The sequence below is a fragment of the Sceloporus occidentalis genome, unplaced genomic scaffold, assembly GCF_023333645.1.
Source record: "Sceloporus occidentalis isolate IW3139 unplaced genomic scaffold, rSceOcc1.0.p SCAF_225, whole genome shotgun sequence".
Classification (NCBI taxonomy): Eukaryota; Metazoa; Chordata; class Lepidosauria; order Squamata; family Phrynosomatidae; genus Sceloporus; species Sceloporus occidentalis.
Genome location: NW_028317205.1, coordinates 1,019,154 through 1,039,183, shown reverse-complemented (window position 1 = coordinate 1,039,183; position 20,030 = coordinate 1,019,154). Strand labels below are relative to the sequence as shown.

Sequence of the window (20,030 nt, the reverse complement as noted above, 5' to 3'; positions counted from 1 at the left end):
ACATTGCTCATCAAACCTAAAAACAGAGTTTGATTTTTGTTTCCAGAGCCCCCTCCCAGGACTATTTCTACGGCGTCAGGCAACACCATTAGGCCAAAACATAAAAAAAATCATAACTTTCAACCCAAAGACTTATAAAGTGGATCACATTGGGGCTGGTAAAAATCTAGTTTACTAATGTTACACAAATTGTAACATAATTTATGCCCTTTTGTGTTCCATTTAGGTATTCTGAAAAATCGTCTTCAGTACCCACCTGGCTTGGCATCCATGGGCAGAGTGACAAATGAATTATCATGGTATAAAACGTCCACACTGGGCCACAGGGCCGTCCCGGCAGCTTCTTATGGCAGAATGTACTCCGGCGCTGGCAGTTTATCTCAACCAGCCAGCAGATACTCTTCTCGGGAACAGCTGGATATGCTAATGCGAAAGCAGATGTCCAGGGAGCAGCTGAGTAGAAACAATTCCAGAGAACTTCTTGAAGCTGTACCCAGCAGACATGGATCTAGGGAGCAACTAGATACCATACCTAGCAGACACGGATCACGAGAGCACCTGGATAATATTTCTAGCCGGCATGGTTCTAGAGAACATTTAGAAAGTCTAGCGAGCAGGCATGGCTCCCGAGAACACTTAGCCCAGCCAGATATCAGGAGAGATCACTTGAATGCGGTGGCTAAAAAGTACGGTTCTAGAGAGCATCTAGAGACGTTACAAAGCAGATTTGGATCAAGAGAACAAATTGATCCTGGGCCAGTGCGAGAGTTGTCTCGGGAGTGGGTAAACACTATGCCCCTTCGGCAAGGATCTAGAGAGCAAATGGACTCTTTATTATACCGACAAACTTCTAGGGAACAACTAGATGTTCTGTCTAGAAGACAGCCTTCAAGGGACCAGCTAGCGTCAGCTAGGCAACCTTCAAGAGAACAATTAGACTTTTTATCCAGAAGATCTAATTCCAGAGAACAACTGGATTCAGTGCCTAGTACACATTCATTGAGAGAAAATCTAGAGCCTCTTTCTAGGAGGCAACCATCCAGAGAAAACCTAGAACCCCTCTCCAAAAGGCTTCCTTCTAGGGATAACCTTGAACCCCTTTCTAGAAGACAACCTTCCAGAGAAAATCTAGAAGCTATTCCTAGTCGCCACCCGTCCACTGAACAGCTGGATATCCTTTCGTCAATTCTTGCTTCATTTAATACTACGGTTCTTTCCTCCAATACTAATTCGGTCCAGCAGACAGCGACCCCGTCAGCACAGAATTCCTCAACTCCCTCTGTGCTGTGTTCATCGACTCCTCATTCTACAACATCACACAGCGTCTCCGAGATGTCTGCCGATTCTGAGTAAGTGCCAAGCGATATGGCGTCTCATTCAAGATGGCGGTATAGCATTGACAACAAAATATTCTAGATTATACTTTATAGTTAGGAATATTCACAACGAACTGTCAAAAAGATTTTGGAACACTCAAATAATGTTTCACTTAAAAATGATCTTAAACAAGATGAGATCATTATCATTATTATTATTATGATATCAGATTGATAAGATATTTTGGGTAACTTAACAAGAAGGTTTCAATAACCCACTTAGATCATAGTATGAAAAGATACACAAAGATATTTAGAAAGTACACTAAAAAGTCAAAATAACTAGATACATAGAAGGCATATAGAATTCCAGCTCCATCTGGAGGGCTTAAAAGCTCGTTTTATATGTTAACATATTAAACCAGTGACAACTATTAAGGAGACACATTCAGTATGTTTTATAGTCTCACAATAGTTTAATATTTTACTCCTGAGTACATTCAGAATAAAACTATAATATCACTATACTCACTATAAAAAATACTATGTAGCAAAGTAACAAAAATTAACCAGACCATATATATATATATATATATATATTGAAATATAACAAATATTTAAGCCTCCTGTAGTTCATAGAAGGTAATAAATAGACAAAAAAATGTGTCTTTTTGACTCTTATTAAAAAAATCTGTTTTTGTCTACTTCTAGATTAGTGAGAAATGATGCTCATTCCTGAAAAATCTGGTCAAGGTCATCTTTAAAGGAGAATTGCACGCAGCCGCGTCCGCGAGCACCTGGTTACATATTTGCAAACAGAGGTTTGTGATCTACGAAGTCCTGAGAGGAAGGAGAAGGTCAGGAATCTCAGGTAATTCCCTTCACCAACAATGACGACGACAGCGTAAAAATCTAAGCAAGTCGGGAAAGCGAAAGAAAACAACACGCAAGAGGCGCAAGCTACATCAAAAGTAAGCAAAAAAAACAAAACAGAAAAAAAAGCTGAGGCCACCGCCGTATCGACCTGTCTACAGAAGATTCCTTTCAAAATGTTTCCATCGGTGGAGCAGAGAGTACGAGAAACTCAATAGACTCTTTTTATACATTTTGTATCTTTGTAACCAGAGCTAAAAGAATTTTTATCCTTATTTTTACGGATTTTAATGTCGATGTCATTCCAATGCAGATGCTGTTAATTACCGGGGTACTTTAAAATTTAAAGGACCTCGAGTGTTTTGGGGATGGGGGGAGGATGATTGGATCTCGAGAGCTAAATGGAAGGCCCATACAATTCATTTCTGAATTAGGAAGAAGGCAGACGGGCTGAGTGAGAAATAATTTGATGTGCTGTGAGTGAGTTTAATCCTTTATCAAACACATTTTTTTATAGTATTACTGCACATCTGGATCAGTATCAGCATTATTCCCCTATATGAGTTTGTGCCCCCCCCCCCCCGCCTCTAAATGATGTCAGCAAGGCTTTACGATTCAAAAGGTCCTGTGCCACCTATTTCGTTAACTAAATTTAGAATTAGAAACATCTTTCCTAGTGCTGTTGGATGCCCACAAAATTATTAAATTCAAAATATTTAATCATAGAATATGTTGTATTGTATTTGCCGGGAACACTGAATTATCACTTGATCCAAAAGCGGGCACTGATAGGCTGACTCTATAGAAACAGAAAAATCTTCATTAAAGTTTTTGGGCTATTTCAGAACCTTCAGAAAACAGAATAAAACGACAGATCACATTTATTTGCTTAACGTACCAGAGAGCGCAGTTAATGTTTTGGGGAACAACGCCTTTAAAGGACACTTGAAAATGTCACATGGGGTGGGTTGGAAATGTAACATTTTCTGCTTTGCGCAGAATTTTCATAGGAATAGGTTAGTTAGATAAATATATGGACCAAAGCAAGCCCAAGGTTGATCGGTTCTTTAATGTTGAGGTCAGCATACATTGTATTGTGTTATTATGTATCGGCAGCATCAAGGCTTTACAAATTAGGTATTATTCAGGCAACTTTTACAGCGTTACTGTTTTTACCAGACACGTGGATTCATTATTAACACATTCAGTCATTTAGGAGGTTTTGTTGAGTTATACCTTTCACATGCTATTGCACCAAGACTGAAGCATCCAGAATAATCCCAGTAGATGAACAAATGTTAAGTATTGTGTAAGAAACAGTATTCTTTTAATCAGTTACCATCGTTTTTTTTGATACATCGTGGAAATTGTTTTATCTCCAACCCCTAGCCATTCATCTTCTTTCTCCATAGAACCAAAAATTGGATTTATATGTTTATAAAGTTATTACATACCTTTATTGGCTTACTGAATTATAATAGATTGCAAGCTCTCAAGACTATCTAGGTCTCCTCCATAATATGCCTGAAAAAGAAGAAACCTAGATAGTCTTGCAAGCTTCCAATCTAAATCAGTAAGCAAATAAAGGTATCCAGTTTGCCATATATGAACCCAAAACATTTGTATCCACTTCTTAGTATGTAATAACTAATTACACATATATAAATCACCAAATACATCAAAGTAGAATAGAATAGAAATAAAATACACCACTAGAAGGGGACTGGATTTTCAACATTGGACTTGGTGTTTTATTGTTTCCTAAAAAAAAAAAAAAAATAATTTCCATGATCCATCATGACTACATAATAATTTAAATAAACACCCTAATTATTATGTCTCTGTGAGCAAATATACCAGTTAACATACTTTCATACAATGAAAAATCATTGTATTAACTGGAATTCAGACGTATTATAAAAATAGACATATTTTACTGGGTAGACTTTTGCACGTGATTTGGATCCGCGTGATAATTCAATTATAGGATGACATATCAAACAATATAGCAAATAAATCAATCTACATCCGGCCTTTGAAAGAATAATATTCAATTTTCATGGGAACTTGAAATGTAGAATTCTTTATTAAGGTCTCTGCCTTTCACGATCTTACGAAACGTATCGAAAAACACAGATTATTTTAAAATAAAACACAAATGTGGAATCTTCTGAATGAACACTTTTGATGCAATTTGAAAAATGGTGCAGTATGCTTATATATACATATATATATATAACTATGAATGTATATATGCATACGTTTATATGTGTGTGTGGTTTCTGTGTGTTTTAGTTCATATATTCTTGTTATCTGTTGTTTTAACAGAAAAAAAGAACAAACTTGTTTACATTATTTTTTCAGGATGTATATAAAGAATGAGATCTAAAATTCTATTTGTTACATATTTATATGACTGCCTATTTATTTTAGTTACGTGATCCATTTGTAAGCTCATTTGTTTTTTCTTTTGTGTTTTGATATTTATGCTGTTTCTCACCAAAAAATTTCTTTTTTATTTTTTTAAATTAAGGATTTCATGTGTAATTGAAAATGTAATTTTTTTATTCCTTGTTTTGTTGCAAAAACACTGTATATTTTATTTTACTTTTTTTTACTTTTTCTAAAATTGCTGGATGTATAAATATAATTTTTTTTTTAATAAGTTGCATTATCCATTTTAACTTAAAACAAATGCAGCTTAGTGTGGTGCCAACAGATATGAACATGCACTCACCAAGATAACGAAAGGACCAAAATGTTATTTCCTTGACAAAGACGATATCTGTTATTTTTAATTGCTTCGTTAAGTAAAGCAAACCAGTTATTTTTTAGCGGGATATAACACTAGAATATTTATAATGTTGCCTAAATTAATACTTTCCGATACAGTTATTTTTCATCTTATTAGAATTATTTTAAATATTTATGCTTAAGGTTGGACATTTGGGTGTGGGTAAAAAAGGCCTCTGTTTGGGAAAAAAAAAGGGAATGAACATTTTTCACATCCCACTAAGTAAATTTAAAACTAAAAGTTCTAAAAATCAATATTATTGTTCATTAAAATACATGAAATATAAGTTTGTGTAAATTATTTCTTTAATTATTAGTTAATGTAATTTATTTTTAATATATAATTATTTTATTATTACCCGGTTCAGCTAATATATATGTATATATATATATATATATATACATATATATACATACATATATATATATATATATATATATATATATATATATATATATATATATATATATGCACACACACATATATATACACCCACACCGAATCTTTACCTTATCCTTGTGCTGCATGGAGTCATGTGACCAAATCCTATTCTATTGATTATACAGGAAAATTTTGGGGGGGGGGATCAATATTTCTCTCTACCAGAATAGCTTTGAAAAGTACACAAAAAAACCCTATAATTTTGCATAAATATGGATTTGTGTTTTACGTGCTGAAAAGCACCGGGCATAATTAAACCTTCTCGGCCAAAAACCAACCTTATTTAGTAACAGTATAAATGTATATATACAAAATTCTAAACTCCAAACCCAAAACCAGATTTAATTGTAATATAATAAAAATAGGTGCCAAAAAAAGCAGGTTCCATGCAGTTGATGGGTTTGATATGAATAAGAAAGATATATAATGGATGTCAGGTCCCTGCGAGATAAAGATCCTAATGATTTTTACTACTCTTTAAAAGCAAAAAAAGGTTTACAAGCCTCAGAGCGTACAAACTAAGGATGCGATTTGTATTATTGATTCGGAAATTTAGAATGTATTTCGAGAGGAAGAGGGGACAATATGGGGACAACGTGGGATGTTGTTGCTAGTAGCTCAGCAGAAAGATGATTGTAATTCTGTGGGAATAGTCCTTTTTGTAAGAAATTCATTTTTCGTTTCATTTTAATTTGTGCTGAGAAAAAAAAAAAAAGGACGTTTCTTTTTGTTTCTTGTAAAATTGTAAAATGAAAGCGCCAGTTTCACAATAAAATAATGCAAAACCAATACAGTCTGCTGTCTATTGTTTTCATGCTCGTATATTCTTTTTTTTTTGAGTAATAATTTGCCAAAAATGAAATAACAAATATAATAATAGTCAGTTTAATTATATGTTGATGACATATTGGCATTATCACAGCCCTGTATATAAAAAAATATATTATTATTATTATTATTATTATTACAGCTCCAAACATCTACATAGTTGGGGTGAAAAAAAACTAATATAGCTATAAATTGCATAAAATTATAGTGTTCTGCACAAGAGCTTACATTCAAAAAAGAATTGTGTACCATTATCGTGACTTATGGGATATATATATATATATATATATATATGTCGCTGCTCGACAACCCCATGATTCAGGAACACTCCCCAGCCGACACCGACCCTGCTAATCACAGAAGAAAGACTGGATTCCAACACAACTAGCCTTTGGAAATAAATAAAATAAAACAAAAAATAGTACATGGAAAATAATGCAGTATACCTTTAACCTAAAAATGTTATTTTTTAATACATTTTTGTAGAAGGGCTGGAAGATTTTTTTATCAAGCATAGCTAGCTTTGATTAAGGGGAAGTTTAGAGATCCCTAAACTTGACCGTCAATATCTGAAGACAATAGATTAGAAGAGGAAATGGAATTTCCAAGCCCAATATGTTACGGAGTGCATTCATTAATATATTTTATAGAGCCGGACATTATAGAGGACCATGTCCATCAGTGCTAACGTCAACGGAGTGGATGATTAACTAACGGGTGACACTTTCCTGCACGTTCCCAGTCTGTTGGAAAATTTTGAGTCTGGCGGCTGGGGATCTCAATGGGATTTAAAGGGCAGTAGGGGGTGTGCGTGGCGGGGGCATAGAGCTGGAGCTCCGACATGCTACACTAATCATCTTGAACAAAATGTAAAAGGGTCGAATGCAGTGGACCCAGAGTGTTTACGTTACAGAGCTGTGGACTGCTGGTCAGACGTTCATACACAAGAAAGCAGGGGGCAGATGGTCAAATGAAATTTAATGATGCTTAATGTCTTGCGGGGGGTTGGGGCAGCAAACTCCATTTATGTTTTTATGTAAGGGGAAAACACGTGCGTTTTTAACATATGTCTTCTGAAAGGCAAGCAACAAAATGTATCAAGTCTGGGGCGACAATACTAATTATGATTTATTATTCATTTATATAGCGTCATAATCATATCTGGGAATTTCTGGGCACTGGCTACCCAGAGCCTACCCTTGGAGGATGCAGCCAGGACTATCCGCTGATGTCAGTGAGTGATCCCGCTGACGTCGGCGGGCGGTCCCACTGACATCGGTGGGCGGTCCCACTGACATCGCAAGATACACCCCCATTTATAGTGAAAATGGGCGGGGAGTGGGCGTGTCAGGACCTGCTCCCGCGACCCGGAGGACTGCAGCATCGACCCAGAGAATCGGAGAAGCAGCTCTTCTCCCGGAGTCTCCAGGAGAAACCAGGAGAGTTCCCAGGTATGGTTATCATATTCCGCAGTGATGTACAACGAATAAAAAGGACAAAACCATGAGCCTACAAGAAACATTGGATGTAGACATGTAGAAGCACACGAATCGGATGCTCTTCGGCGTGATTCCTCAAGAAGGAGTTTGAGGACAGAGCAAAATATTTGAAATTCTCTTAAAAATTGTTTTTTTTTTTTAAAATGTCGACACATAAAAGCAAGGATCATGCAACGGAACACGCAATAATGTTAAAATGTGAGAAACATTCATAATAATTTGTTATATATTATAACGAACACGGACAATGCAACTAGATAGAAAAAATTAGAATTTTTTACCAAATTTGTTTTTTTACCAAAAACGCACAAGAACATTAAAAATACCCAAACCTCTTATTGTCTATAAATATGACATTTAATTTAATAGCAAAATAAGTGGAAATTTTACTGCATCTTGAAACAACAATTTTTTTTCACGATTCTTTTTTATCTTCCTTACAGCGATGAAGGAAATTTATTTTAAACCACCCACAAGGGTCGCCCCTGACACGCCACACAGATTCAGCAGTTTGGGGCTTTAAGCTCCTAGTGACTTATTATACAGAGGAATATATAACCTGCTGTTTAAATTACACCCAATCTTCGTCCAGCTCGGCATCCTATATAAACGTATGTAGAGCGGCAGCTTAATATTGGACGAGAACCAGAAGAATCAAATGCTACGCGGGGAGGTGAGACGTCTAATACTATTACTGAATTCCTGCCATAAACTATCTATTATCTATCATCTATCTATCTATTATCTATCTATCTATCTATCTATCTATCTATCTATTATCTATCATCTATCTATCTATTATCTATCTATCTTTCTATCTTTCTCTCTATCTATCTATCTATCTATCTAATTATCTATCTATCTTTCTATCTATAATCTATCTATCTTTCTATCTATAATCTATCTATCTATCTATCTATCTATCTATCTATCTATATTTCTATCTATAATCTATCTATCTAGGCTAAGAAAAGCCACTTGGTTATCAATAAAGAGCATATTGTGGCTGGAGTGTCCCTTTAACGCTGTAAAGGTAACAGATCCCTTTAAGGTATACAAACCTAATATATATAATCAATATATGTGGTCACATGACCAGATGGGTATCATTTAATGACTTAGAATAGATAAAAGGCAAAAAAAAGCTTAACCCCCTGAGTGCCAGCAGAGGGTAGCAATGCATTTCAAATGATCAGTTAGAACAAGACATAACTATTTTAGTGCCAGAAGCAATCGTAAAGGAACACTCAGTCTCCCGGCATCTGAAGGAATAAAGTATAAAACAAGTATTGAGCTACAAATCCCATTATCCTTGGCCAGTTGCAGCGTTACAGTTTTATCTGTTGTTATACGTTTCATTTTTTGCAATGTTTAAACTTACCTGGAAATACCTGCAGAGCAAGGATGGCATTCTGTTTGCTTTCAAGGAGATGTACGGATGAGCATGATGTGTGTCTTGGCAGGAACCTCTTTTCAATCTGGAACCAGGAGAGAGACGATCGCAAAGTCTTTCTCTTCACTTTTCTGCTAGAACCAGCCAATGGCAAACAAGGAGCTTAAAAACCGAGATGTCAGATACTGCATTGAGCGTTCGGTGCTTCACGAGAAGGAGCTTGGTGGGACATCTCCAATTCCCACCAATATATGGCACTCGGCTTCTAGTGCTGCTAAAAGGAAGCTAAGGTCAGTAAGGACATGCAAAGCATACAGTATTATATCACAAATAACTCTTGGTGGGATAGAAGTTATTTTCTGCTAGGTGGTAGGGGTGGTTGGAGCCTAAAATTAGCCTAACAAAGGAGGTGTAAGATAGCTGAGAACTCAGCGGGTCTTCTGGAGAGTCTGGGATTTTACAGCCGGTGGACATTTCTTAGGACCAAACTAATTAAGCAATGTGGTCCATATGGCTCATGGCCGAGACCCGTCATTGGTCTGCTAGTTGCACTGGGTCATTGGAGTTCTGGAATGTTGGAAAGCTACCAATTCACCAGATTTTGGCTTTCAAGTTTATCTGGGTCTGCTTAAGTTCCTTACTGGTATTCCAAAGGACTTGGTGCATCCTGAGGAACTGGTACGAGGAGATCCAAAAATTCAACACTATTGGGTGATCCAGAAGGACCTCATTAGGAGTATTGAGGCTCATAATATTCTCGTGCCCCACATTTTTATATGGATAAAATGGTTTTGATATTGCAATACAGAAAGTGGACGGAAGTGGGTGCCATCACCACCTCTGCCACCCACGGCACGTTGAAGAAGTCACCCAAGGCCTAAAGAGTCTAGACCTGTTTCTACATTACATTTTTACAGGTGTTCAAGATCTGTAGCAAAGTCTGTGCTGTTTCAGTTCATTCCAATCTTGCGCTGGTTGCCTCGTTACCCGGTCAAGGAATGGCTTTTGGGAGATATTGTGTCTGGAGTCAGTGTGGGGATCCTTCAGCTTCCACAAGGTATCTCAGTCTTGTGTGTGGATCACAGAAAGTATCCCCAAGTTCTTTTCATTGTCTCAATCCAAGGTGTCATGAGCCGCCTTCTAGAGTAATAATTCTTTAAGAGATATCCACCATTTAGATTAAAAGTCCGAAATCATGATAGGCCCTCAATCTTCAGTGTCCATAGAAGTGGAGTGTCCATAGAATGTTTATCCGATGCATCGCTTTGTATCAAGTCTAACCTTGACCTCCTCACTCTGTTTTCATTAGGTTTGGCGTACGCTCTTTTAGCTGGGGTCCCTCCAGTTTTTGGGTTGTATTCGTCCTTTTTCCCTGTCTTTGTGTACTCTTTCTTTGGAACATCCAGACACGTTTCAATAGGTACGTTACCAAAGAGCTCTCTGGAGAGACTTCAGGTCAACCTTTTCTTATCGTATCATTTCGTCGAGGCATCTTTGGATTTCTTTTTAACTATAAGGCACATTAGAATAGAAGTTTTTAGCAAGATTTTTCCAAAGACATTTTACCACAACGGTTCTTTGACTTCCTGACCTCAATGCCGACAAGATGGTTGGAGCCTAAAGCCCCATTAACAAAACTATTGGGAAAGATCAATGAGTGGCCTAAAGAAAAGATGCCACAAAGTTACCAACGAGCACCAAAACATGCACTTTGTCTTAAGGCTTGTACGCTAAAGTTTATTAGTTCTGAGGTTTGATTGTCTTTTTTTAGCCCAATTTATTTTCTGTACGTGTTTTTATATTTCAGGGAGTTTTGCTGTTGTCTCCATTATGATTGGAAGTGTGACGGAGACTTTAGTTCCCAATGATAACTTTATACTACCTGGAAATGACACAATTATTGATACAACTGCAAGAGACCAAGCCAGGGTAGAGCTCGTGGCCGCCATAACATTACTGGTGGGGCTTTTCCAGGTAATGTGAGTCTTTATTTAGATGGGAGGCACAGGAGGAGGTGGTAGGTGGGGAAGGTGTGTCAGCTGAAGCTTCATTCTGAGTTAGGGTATATTCAGTCGATAAGTGTGCTTATTGCAGTTTTCTAACAACTAAGAAGATAAGACCCATTCGGCCCCATCTAGTTGCCCGTTTCTGCTGCTGTAAAGACTCAAACCTTAATCAGGTCTATCCCATGCATGTTTGAATCCCCTCACTTTATTAACCGCTACTACTTCTGCTGGGAGGCTGTTCCACTTAGTATCTACCACCCTCTTAGTAAGTTACTATCATTATTAATAACAGTAATTATATATTTAGCCCTACATAAATTGGAACTTGCGTTAATTGCATTAATGGGTTCCATGCTTCTAATACCTTTGATAACCCCTTATTTATTGCATAATATAGAAACCAGTTATGATCAACTGATTGGGGGTCTGGCAGTTAATTAGCGATACCTTTTGTTAATATTGAAACAGAATTTGTTGATTGATAATAACGGGATTATTGTTCTGCTATTGGCAAGGTTCTAGTTTAAGAACTGGTTGTGTTTGTCCAGGGTTAAGACCGAGGGTTCTTTTTGTGTTCTGTAGGCTATTTTGGGATTGGTGCAGTTTGGGTTTGTGGTCACTTACCTGTCTGAGCCGCTGGTTCGCGGATATACCACGGCTGCCACCATCCATGTTACCGTGTCTCAACTGAAACATATTTTTGGACTCCCCCTCAGTGAGAGATCCCAGCCGTTGTCTCTGATTTATGTGAGTATCTGCAGGTAAGGGGTCCTTCTTCTCCCCGCCTAAAAGAAGAATGAATAAAAAAATACATTTTAATGGTACTTTCTTTTGTTTAATCTCATAAATGCGTTTCTTCTCTTTCAGTCGTTGATCAGTTTGTTTCGCAGGATCCACCAGACAAATATTGGCACCCTCGTTGTTAGTATCATTGCCCTGTTTTTCCTCTTCGCAGTGAAGGAAGTCAACCAGAGGTGGCGCTCTAAGTTGCCCATGCCTATCCCAATCGAGCTGGTGGCGGTAAGACGATGCACCATATTTATGTGAAAAATCTAAATAGATGCACTATTACATTTTAGTGTTTTTAAGGTTTGTTTTATTTATTTGTATTCTGCTCAGATAAGACTATGTGATGGAAAATAGTAACTGTGTCATTTTGAGCATCAATTGGTTACAATATTGAATAATACTAATAATAATATTAAAAATAATAAAAATAATAATAACAATAATAATAATATTAATAATAATACAAATAATAATGAAAAAAAAAATAAAAAAAAAAAATAATAATAATAATAATAATAATAAAAATGATGTTAGAAAGGGTCATCATCTATCTAGGATAGGGCATATGGCTCCTGAATCTAAGACGAGACCAAAGACTAATTAGATGGGCTGAAAGATTCTTATCTGCCGGCAACGAGACCGGACTGGCTTTCCGGCCAGATCTGGTGCTGCAGTGTGTGTGGCCAGTGGCTTGATATGCTCGACCGCACACTACATAGCATGTGGCCGCATATATCCAGCCGTTGGCCGCACTCAGGCAGCTGCTGGCCTTAAAGTGCCAGGGCCACCTCGTGATCGCCAGTCTGCCCATATGTATTCATGATAATATATAAAGAGACAGTATGGCAAACAGGGCTTAGGGTCACCCAGTTGTCTATCTACAGCGCTATATTTTAGGGAGGTCACATGAGGCCAGTTGTATATAGATAAATATTAGCTTTTCTCACTTTATAGAAGAAAGTGTTTTATTATAGAGTCGTTTCTCTCTGGCAAGCAATCCCTACCTGCTTACCATGTAAACAGAGTATAAACTCGCCCCAAGACAATTTCCTTCTTTGTCAATATCCTCATCCTTCTGGTGAAAGGTGGTAAGTTTTACTCCTGGTCACTTTACATATAATAGTTTGCTTATATCTATATTTGTTTTATATAGCGCTGTCATATTCCGCAGCGCTGTACAATGGGGTATATCATCAATATATGTTATATCACTGATCTCTCCTTTTTTTCTCCCATAGCTCATAATTTCCACCGCGGTATCGTATAGCGTTAACCTACACGAAAAGTTTGGCATCGGCATTGTGGGAGATATTCCTACTGGGTTTGTATCAGCTGGATTTCATTTTAGTTTTTTTCTTCTTCTTTTCCAACCTTTTTTTCCATAAACTCTGAATGAATATCTGATGACTTTTTATTTTTTATTTTTGCAGATTGATAGCGCCCACAGTGCCCAAAACCGACTTGTTCATTAATGTGGTTGGCAATGCGTTCGCCATCGCCGTGGTCGGATACACCATCACCATCTCGCTAGCGAAAATGTTTGCAATGAAGCATGGTTATAAAGTTGACAGCAACCAGGCAAGACCTATGTTTTTTTTAAATAAATTTGGGTATTTTTAATTAATTTTATTGTACAATAATCATACATGCCAATGTTTTTTTAGTTACCATTACGACGTGCCAACAGCCCCATCTCTTGCCTACCCAGATAGGCAAAAGGGCACAAGGCAGAGCCTATTGACGTCATCATCATATTTTTTAAACTAAATAATTCCTTTAATTAGGTAAAATTAAACAAAATGTTAATAAGCGACAGATTACCGGTAGTTTTAGTATTCTAACTCATCTGATTGATATTGAAAAGCTAAGGTGCTGAGTAGTGTTGGTGAAAAGAGCGTCACAATTTTGCTTTTTTTTAAAGGAGCTGATAGCCCTCGGACTGAGTAATTTAACCGGAAGTTTCTTCCATTGTTTTGCTGTCACTTCATCGATGTCCAGAAGTCTTGTCCAGGAGAGCACGGGAGGGAACACGCAGGTAACACGTTTCATCCATCAATCGCGGTACTAGGCTCTTGCTTGTAAGTGAGCTGTTTAGAATCGGGCCTTATGGCCAAACTATATGTCTGAAGCCCCCTAGAACCTCAGACAGTTTTGGTGTAGAATGGAAAACGCTTATAGGCATATCCAGAAAAAAATGTTACCCAAATATGCAAATCATATGCAAATCAACATACTCAATTGTGAATAACTAATTTGCATACAATTGTGCATGCTAGCTTCACAAACCCACCGAGTGCTCCGTTGGTGCTAAGAGTTGACTGATTATTAAACACGATGTCATCTTCCTTAATTGTACTTTTTCTTCAGATCGCAGGATCCGTATCTTCTCTCATCATTCTGGTGATCATCCTGAAAGCAGGGGAACTGTTCACAAGCCTTCCAAAGGTAAGCCTACCCAATATAAAAATATATTAATTACACTTTTTAAAACACCTTTTCAAGGATTTCAGTGCATTTTTCTCCATGTGCTTTCGATAAAAAATTGGACTTCTGTCTTCGTTTTGTCCTCCCCCTGCCCTTTTTCCTGAAAACAGGAAGTGCACATAAGTACACTTCCTGTGCGTGTGTTGAAATGCTCCCATTGCAGTCAATGGAAATCATATCCATCAAGACAAATAGTATACATTAAAAAACAAAAAAAATATATTTTTTCTTCTCTTAAAGGCTATATTATCAGCTATCGTTATTGCTAATTTAAAAGGAATGTACAAGCAGTTCATGGATATATCTGTTCTATGGAGAGCAAACAAGTACGATCTGGTAAGTTCTGTACTCATTAAAGAATGCTAAGTCTGATCTTAATTTCTAAAAAAAAAAAAATCTAAGCAATTAATTAGGACAGGTATAATGGTGTACAGTAGGCATTTTCCCCTACTTTTAATTAAAAAATCCAATTACATCATATTTATATAAAAAATATAAACAAATTGTCTAGAATTCCCATAAATGCTTGTATTTTGTACCCTTAATATTCACCTTTTGCTGCTTGAGCTGTGCTTTCATTACTGTTGATAAGAAAGAGTTAAATATAATTATAACAAAGATTTTTCTGCTTAGCCAATTAATCAAAACCTTGTTGGACCAAACGCATGATACTAAATATTGTTCCTTCAACACGCCAAGAATATTGTATTACCTTTGTGTCTCCAGCGATATATTGAAACGATTCATTGTCCGGTTGCATTAAATGACATTTGAGGGAGTTAGTGGGATTCGTTCTTACATATGGTGATAACTATATGGATTAAATAACAATGACCAGGAGTCTCCTCTTCTGTAGCTCATATGGATAGTGACCTTCCTTTCGACCATCTGCCTCAACCTGGATATAGGACTTGGCGTCTCGGTTGTCTTTGGGCTATTGACGGTCACTTTCCGGACTCAGCTGTGAGTTATTGCAAGGCTTTATAATTATACCTGACATTTCCATTCATGTTTTTCTAATCGTAAAGTATGGCATTTGAATTCTTGAACTTCCACCTTGCTAGAAGCTCGTGCTTACGAACTGCCATGGTCCAGGTACTATATCTCTAGGCTGGAGCTTCCAATACACCCTTGTTTTATTCAACCCTACATCTTCCTGTCCACCTGGCACTATGTCCTCTCAGCTGGGCTTCCATACATCTTGACTAACCAGGGGAAGACGAGAAGGATTTTGGGCTCCTTACCAGAATGGTCAAGGTGGCACAGTAGTGTAGACCATGTTCTCCAAGGCTTCTGGACGGGTTCTGCACTGTTCCTGTAATATTTTCACCTAGGTTAGAGATGAGGTGCAAATGGAGCCCTCCTCAGCTGTAGCTTTTAAGTATCATCTTATTCTTTGCCATAAACTGATATGTTCTATGCCTATTACTGCTTTCTCTTACCTATCTTTCATTTACAATATGACGTTTTCTCCATGCTCTTGTCGGTGATGTTACCAAATCCTTTGTGAACCTAATGCACTATCCACATCTGACGTTCTTCTGAATATTGCCTTAAAACAAAACAAAAAAACAAACAAAAATTATACTCAATATCAACCAAACACCCCAGAAAACTAGTTCTAGTAGCAAAAGTTTTTTTGTTATTTATACTTTTTTTGCTTTTTTTTTATAGACCTCATTACTCAACTCTCGGCCAAGTAGCTGAAACAGATATCTACAGGGATGTAGAAGAATATTCCGTGGTATTTATTCACATAACTCTCTGTGTTAATGATCTAAACATCGGAGTACAACTAACATTTTTTCATGCTCTTCATTTAAAATTCCCAAATATTGGATAAATAAATAAAACTTTATTAAAAAAAAGAGAAAATGTTTTACCGGTTTACCGCGTATCTTAATTGCCCCAGTTTGTCAAGTGATTGACTTTATGCTCAGAAAAAAAGCTCTACAAAACCAGGAATAAAAAAAAAAATTTGGATTTATTTTAGACGAAAGAAATTGCTGGCATCAAGATTTTCAAGTCAAACACTGGGATTTATTTTGCGAATGCCGAGCATTATGCCAAAGCCCTGAAGGCAAAGGTACGATCCACAATCGGCTTGGAAATGAAACTACGCAATTAAATAAATACATCACCGGTTTGATCTTAATATATACATATGAAACTTATAATATTTTCCAGATGGGTGTCAATGTTGACAAACTCATTGAGAAAAAGAAGAAAGCTGCCATGAAACGAAAGAGGGGTTTACATAAAGTTATCAATCTGGCTAAAAAAATTCTGGCAAACACACAAAGGGTGAGATATAATTCATGCAGAGACATGGGGGAGATGTGTCGTGTGGATCCAGATTAGCTGTTTTTGTGGCAAGAGTAGCAAGAAATCCCGAGTCTGGGTCATGTGAAGAGTTGACTTAAGTTTATCGTTGGGTACGTTGTTTGAAATTCATGGAGTTGGTTTTGAGACTCACATAGATCGCGTTTGGAACCATTTTTCACCCTTTTAGACAAAATTGTGAAGAGCTTCAGATGAGAGTGGGAGGGAGGATAATGAATGGACACGACAGGATAGGCATAAGAGGGGAATGTTCTTTTGAGCTTATGTTCTATTAGAGGGTTGAGGGCAATTGAGAAGAAAGGTGAGGGACTACCTGGATTTAATTGTATCGAAGAACTAGTAGAGATGGCCCAGAGATGACAAAGCGAGAGGAGACCTTTTAAGAATGCAGTTGTAGGTTATTAAGAGGATAGATTGTATGATTCTCTGAACATTTGAGTTTTTAATGAGAAGAAGGCCCAAGTCTTATTCCCCAGAAAAGCTACCACGTAGCTTAAGTTCTGGAGGCATAATCACAAAGAAGTACCGGTAATATTGGCTTAGAAGAGAAGTCATGGACAAAGTCATAGGAGTATTTGGGGATAATAAAAGAAATATAAGGGGGTGCAGTGTTGTTAAGGGACCTTTAAGGACAGCGGACACTCAGTCTGGCAGCATTTGGACTAGAGGGGAAAGATGAGAGAAGGGAATTCCAATGAGTAGGTAGATATATATACATACTCATCCCTAAGTATAACATTTCAAATGTCTGCCTTTATTTTTATAGGGAACTGGTTTGGAATTTTTGATGAACAGGGAAGGCTTGGTTGGGAGTCTGAGAACTCTGAGTGAGGTTATGCCGAATGCACCCACCCTCCAATCCTTAGGTTTAGAGACACTTGATTTCCACTCCCTCGTCCTGGATTTTGCGGCCGTTGGTTTCATAGACACGGTTGGAGTAAAGATGTTAAAAAATGTAAGTGAAGAACCTATAGCTACAGAGATAAACATATCGAGAACAATTTCTTGTCCGAAGACTTAATAAAGACACACAGCGTGGATCTGGATTGCAGAGGTAATATGAAAAAATTACCTATCTAATAACAATACCTGAAGGATGCCAAAATGGGCCTCAATGAGTATAGATAGTGATACCGTGTTCCTCCACAAAACTATAAACCCAAAATATGCATTTACTCCTTTTGTGAAATAATCAATTCTTACGTTACGTTGTGTCTTGTATCTTTAAGAAAGAGAATAAAGAAACAAATATGAAATTCTCTATGAGTGCATCCGTTTGCCTGCTGTATACACATCGGAAGGAGAATACGATGTTTCCATTAGGGATACATTCTTCCTTCCTGCTCTTGTTACTTTAGGTCACCTCCATGCTGGGGACAGGGTTCACTATTTACAACTGGAATCAAGTGTTCTCATTGAGTCAATTTTATGTATAGTAGCTTACCATTCACAGTTTTGTCTGTGTGTATGAACCAAATTAGGGTTATTATTACAAAATTACCATTTATGAGATTTTCTATGGAGCTTCCAAGATATTTTTGCCACAATTGTAGATATTACTATATTGGGCCCAAACATAGCGATACAGCATAGAACAATTCTTAGGGTTGCACAAGCTTTCAAAACGTCTATAAAATGTAAACTGTGTTGTAGTAGAGCAGGGATGTCAAACTCCAGATCTCAAGGGCCATAACCAGGGGCTCGACACCCCTGTAGTCTCCCATACCAGGGGTATTAGGAGTCTAAAAACATTCTAGTCGGAATCTGAATTTGGCTCACAATTCGGTGGGAATAATAAATATATATATATATATATATATATGCACCAGGGTATGATATCATATATCAACACTCTGTGGCTTAAAGGCAGTAGGTGGAGGCATAGCCTCCATGGTGTAAATGGGTCAAGGATCTGCCCCCCCCCAGTTTTGCTGTTTGCCACCCCTGGACCTAGTCAACCTTGACCAAAATACATCACTGACAATAACACTTACATGCCTCAAGCCATAGTTACAGAAGGAGAAGGGGGCCCTGACACTTGCAAATGTACAATGTATCAGACTGGGGCCGGGCAGTATCACAGTCACGTTTCTTTAATTTTCAACACATTTTTTAAATAAACACTTTGAGAAGTTGTATTTTCAGTCAACTAAAATGCAAAATGCAATACTGATTGCCCCAAACACTGTATATTCCATGAGCATCTCAAAGGGGATGTGGTCATTTTATCTATGACCTCAGAGCCGGCAGGTGAATTTGATGTCACACAATGTTCCCACCATACGGAAAGCAGACAAAAAAGGGTAACGAATGAAACCACCTTGTTATAGTCTAGGCCCAGATTTAGCATTTTCTTAAGCATCATTTTACTTTTTGAAAGAATGACTATGTCTCCTCTAACCAGTTAAGGATATAAAATATGTATATTGTGGAACATTGTAGCCCCGGATGATGTATTTTCATACGTCTCCTGTCCTAAAGGGGGCAGCGGATCAACTTACTCTTTCAATAGGACCCCTATAAAAAAAAATCAGAAGATTGCCTACATAATCTTCTCGGTTTCCGCACTCCAACTTTACAAAAAAACATAAAAGCCTAATAAATCTTTAACCATTTGGGTGCCAGAGCCCAGCTGCTTCTTGATGCTGTCTGCGTGCTGTGGCACTTAAAGGGTTAAAAAAACGAACAAACTTCATAGCACAAGGCCTAGGTTCCAAATAATTATAAAGTTTAATTAATACAGACATGTACTCTGGGGCAAAGCCAGCGCTGATAAGGTTAATACACACTGGCATTTATAAATCATCCACCTGAATCGCCTTAACGAGATAAAAGGGTTCAAAGTCTCTGCTCACAGACATGGAGTGAAGTAAAACTCCAGGAGGACTGGGAGCCCCTACTCAACTTTTCTAGACTTTGAGGAAATTCCTTAAGAACGACACAGACTTCAGCTGTCCAGGTTTCCGTAGCCTAGGTAGGACTGCGCTCCGCCAGCTTCTTCTATTAATAGCTTATTTCTAAACAAAAAATGATATGAAAGGGTATTGATTACCCTATTGAGAAATCACATTTCAAAAGCACTTTTTTTTTCCCCTCTAAAATCCACAAAAATAAAAATTCCCCACCAGCCAATTTGTTTTGTTGACTAATAACCTTACAAAAATGACATCACTGATAAAATTATCCCATTGTACAGCGCTGTGGAATATGATGGCGCTATACGAATCAATAAATAATAAGCGTATATTTCAGACAAAACAGGCT

General features: G+C 37.3%; 1 protein-coding gene across 1 annotated transcript in view; it reads left to right on the top strand.

Annotated features, from left to right (window-relative positions):
• LOC149276784 (cadherin EGF LAG seven-pass G-type receptor 3-like) overlaps positions 1-20,030 on the top strand; it is an 89,085-nt gene that overhangs the window by 46,890 nt on the left and 22,165 nt on the right. Inside the window, exons 34-40 of the mRNA XM_089503316.1 lie at positions 227-1,349; positions 2,028-2,031; positions 9,283-9,434; positions 10,008-10,201; positions 10,454-10,568; positions 10,956-11,118; positions 11,733-11,897. Coding sequence (XP_089359442.1) covers positions 227-1,349; positions 2,028-2,031; positions 9,283-9,434; positions 10,008-10,201; positions 10,454-10,568; positions 10,956-11,118; positions 11,733-11,897 — 1,916 coding nt within the window. The remainder of the gene's footprint in view (positions 1-226; positions 1,350-2,027; positions 2,032-9,282; positions 9,435-10,007; positions 10,202-10,453; positions 10,569-10,955; positions 11,119-11,732; positions 11,898-20,030) is intronic.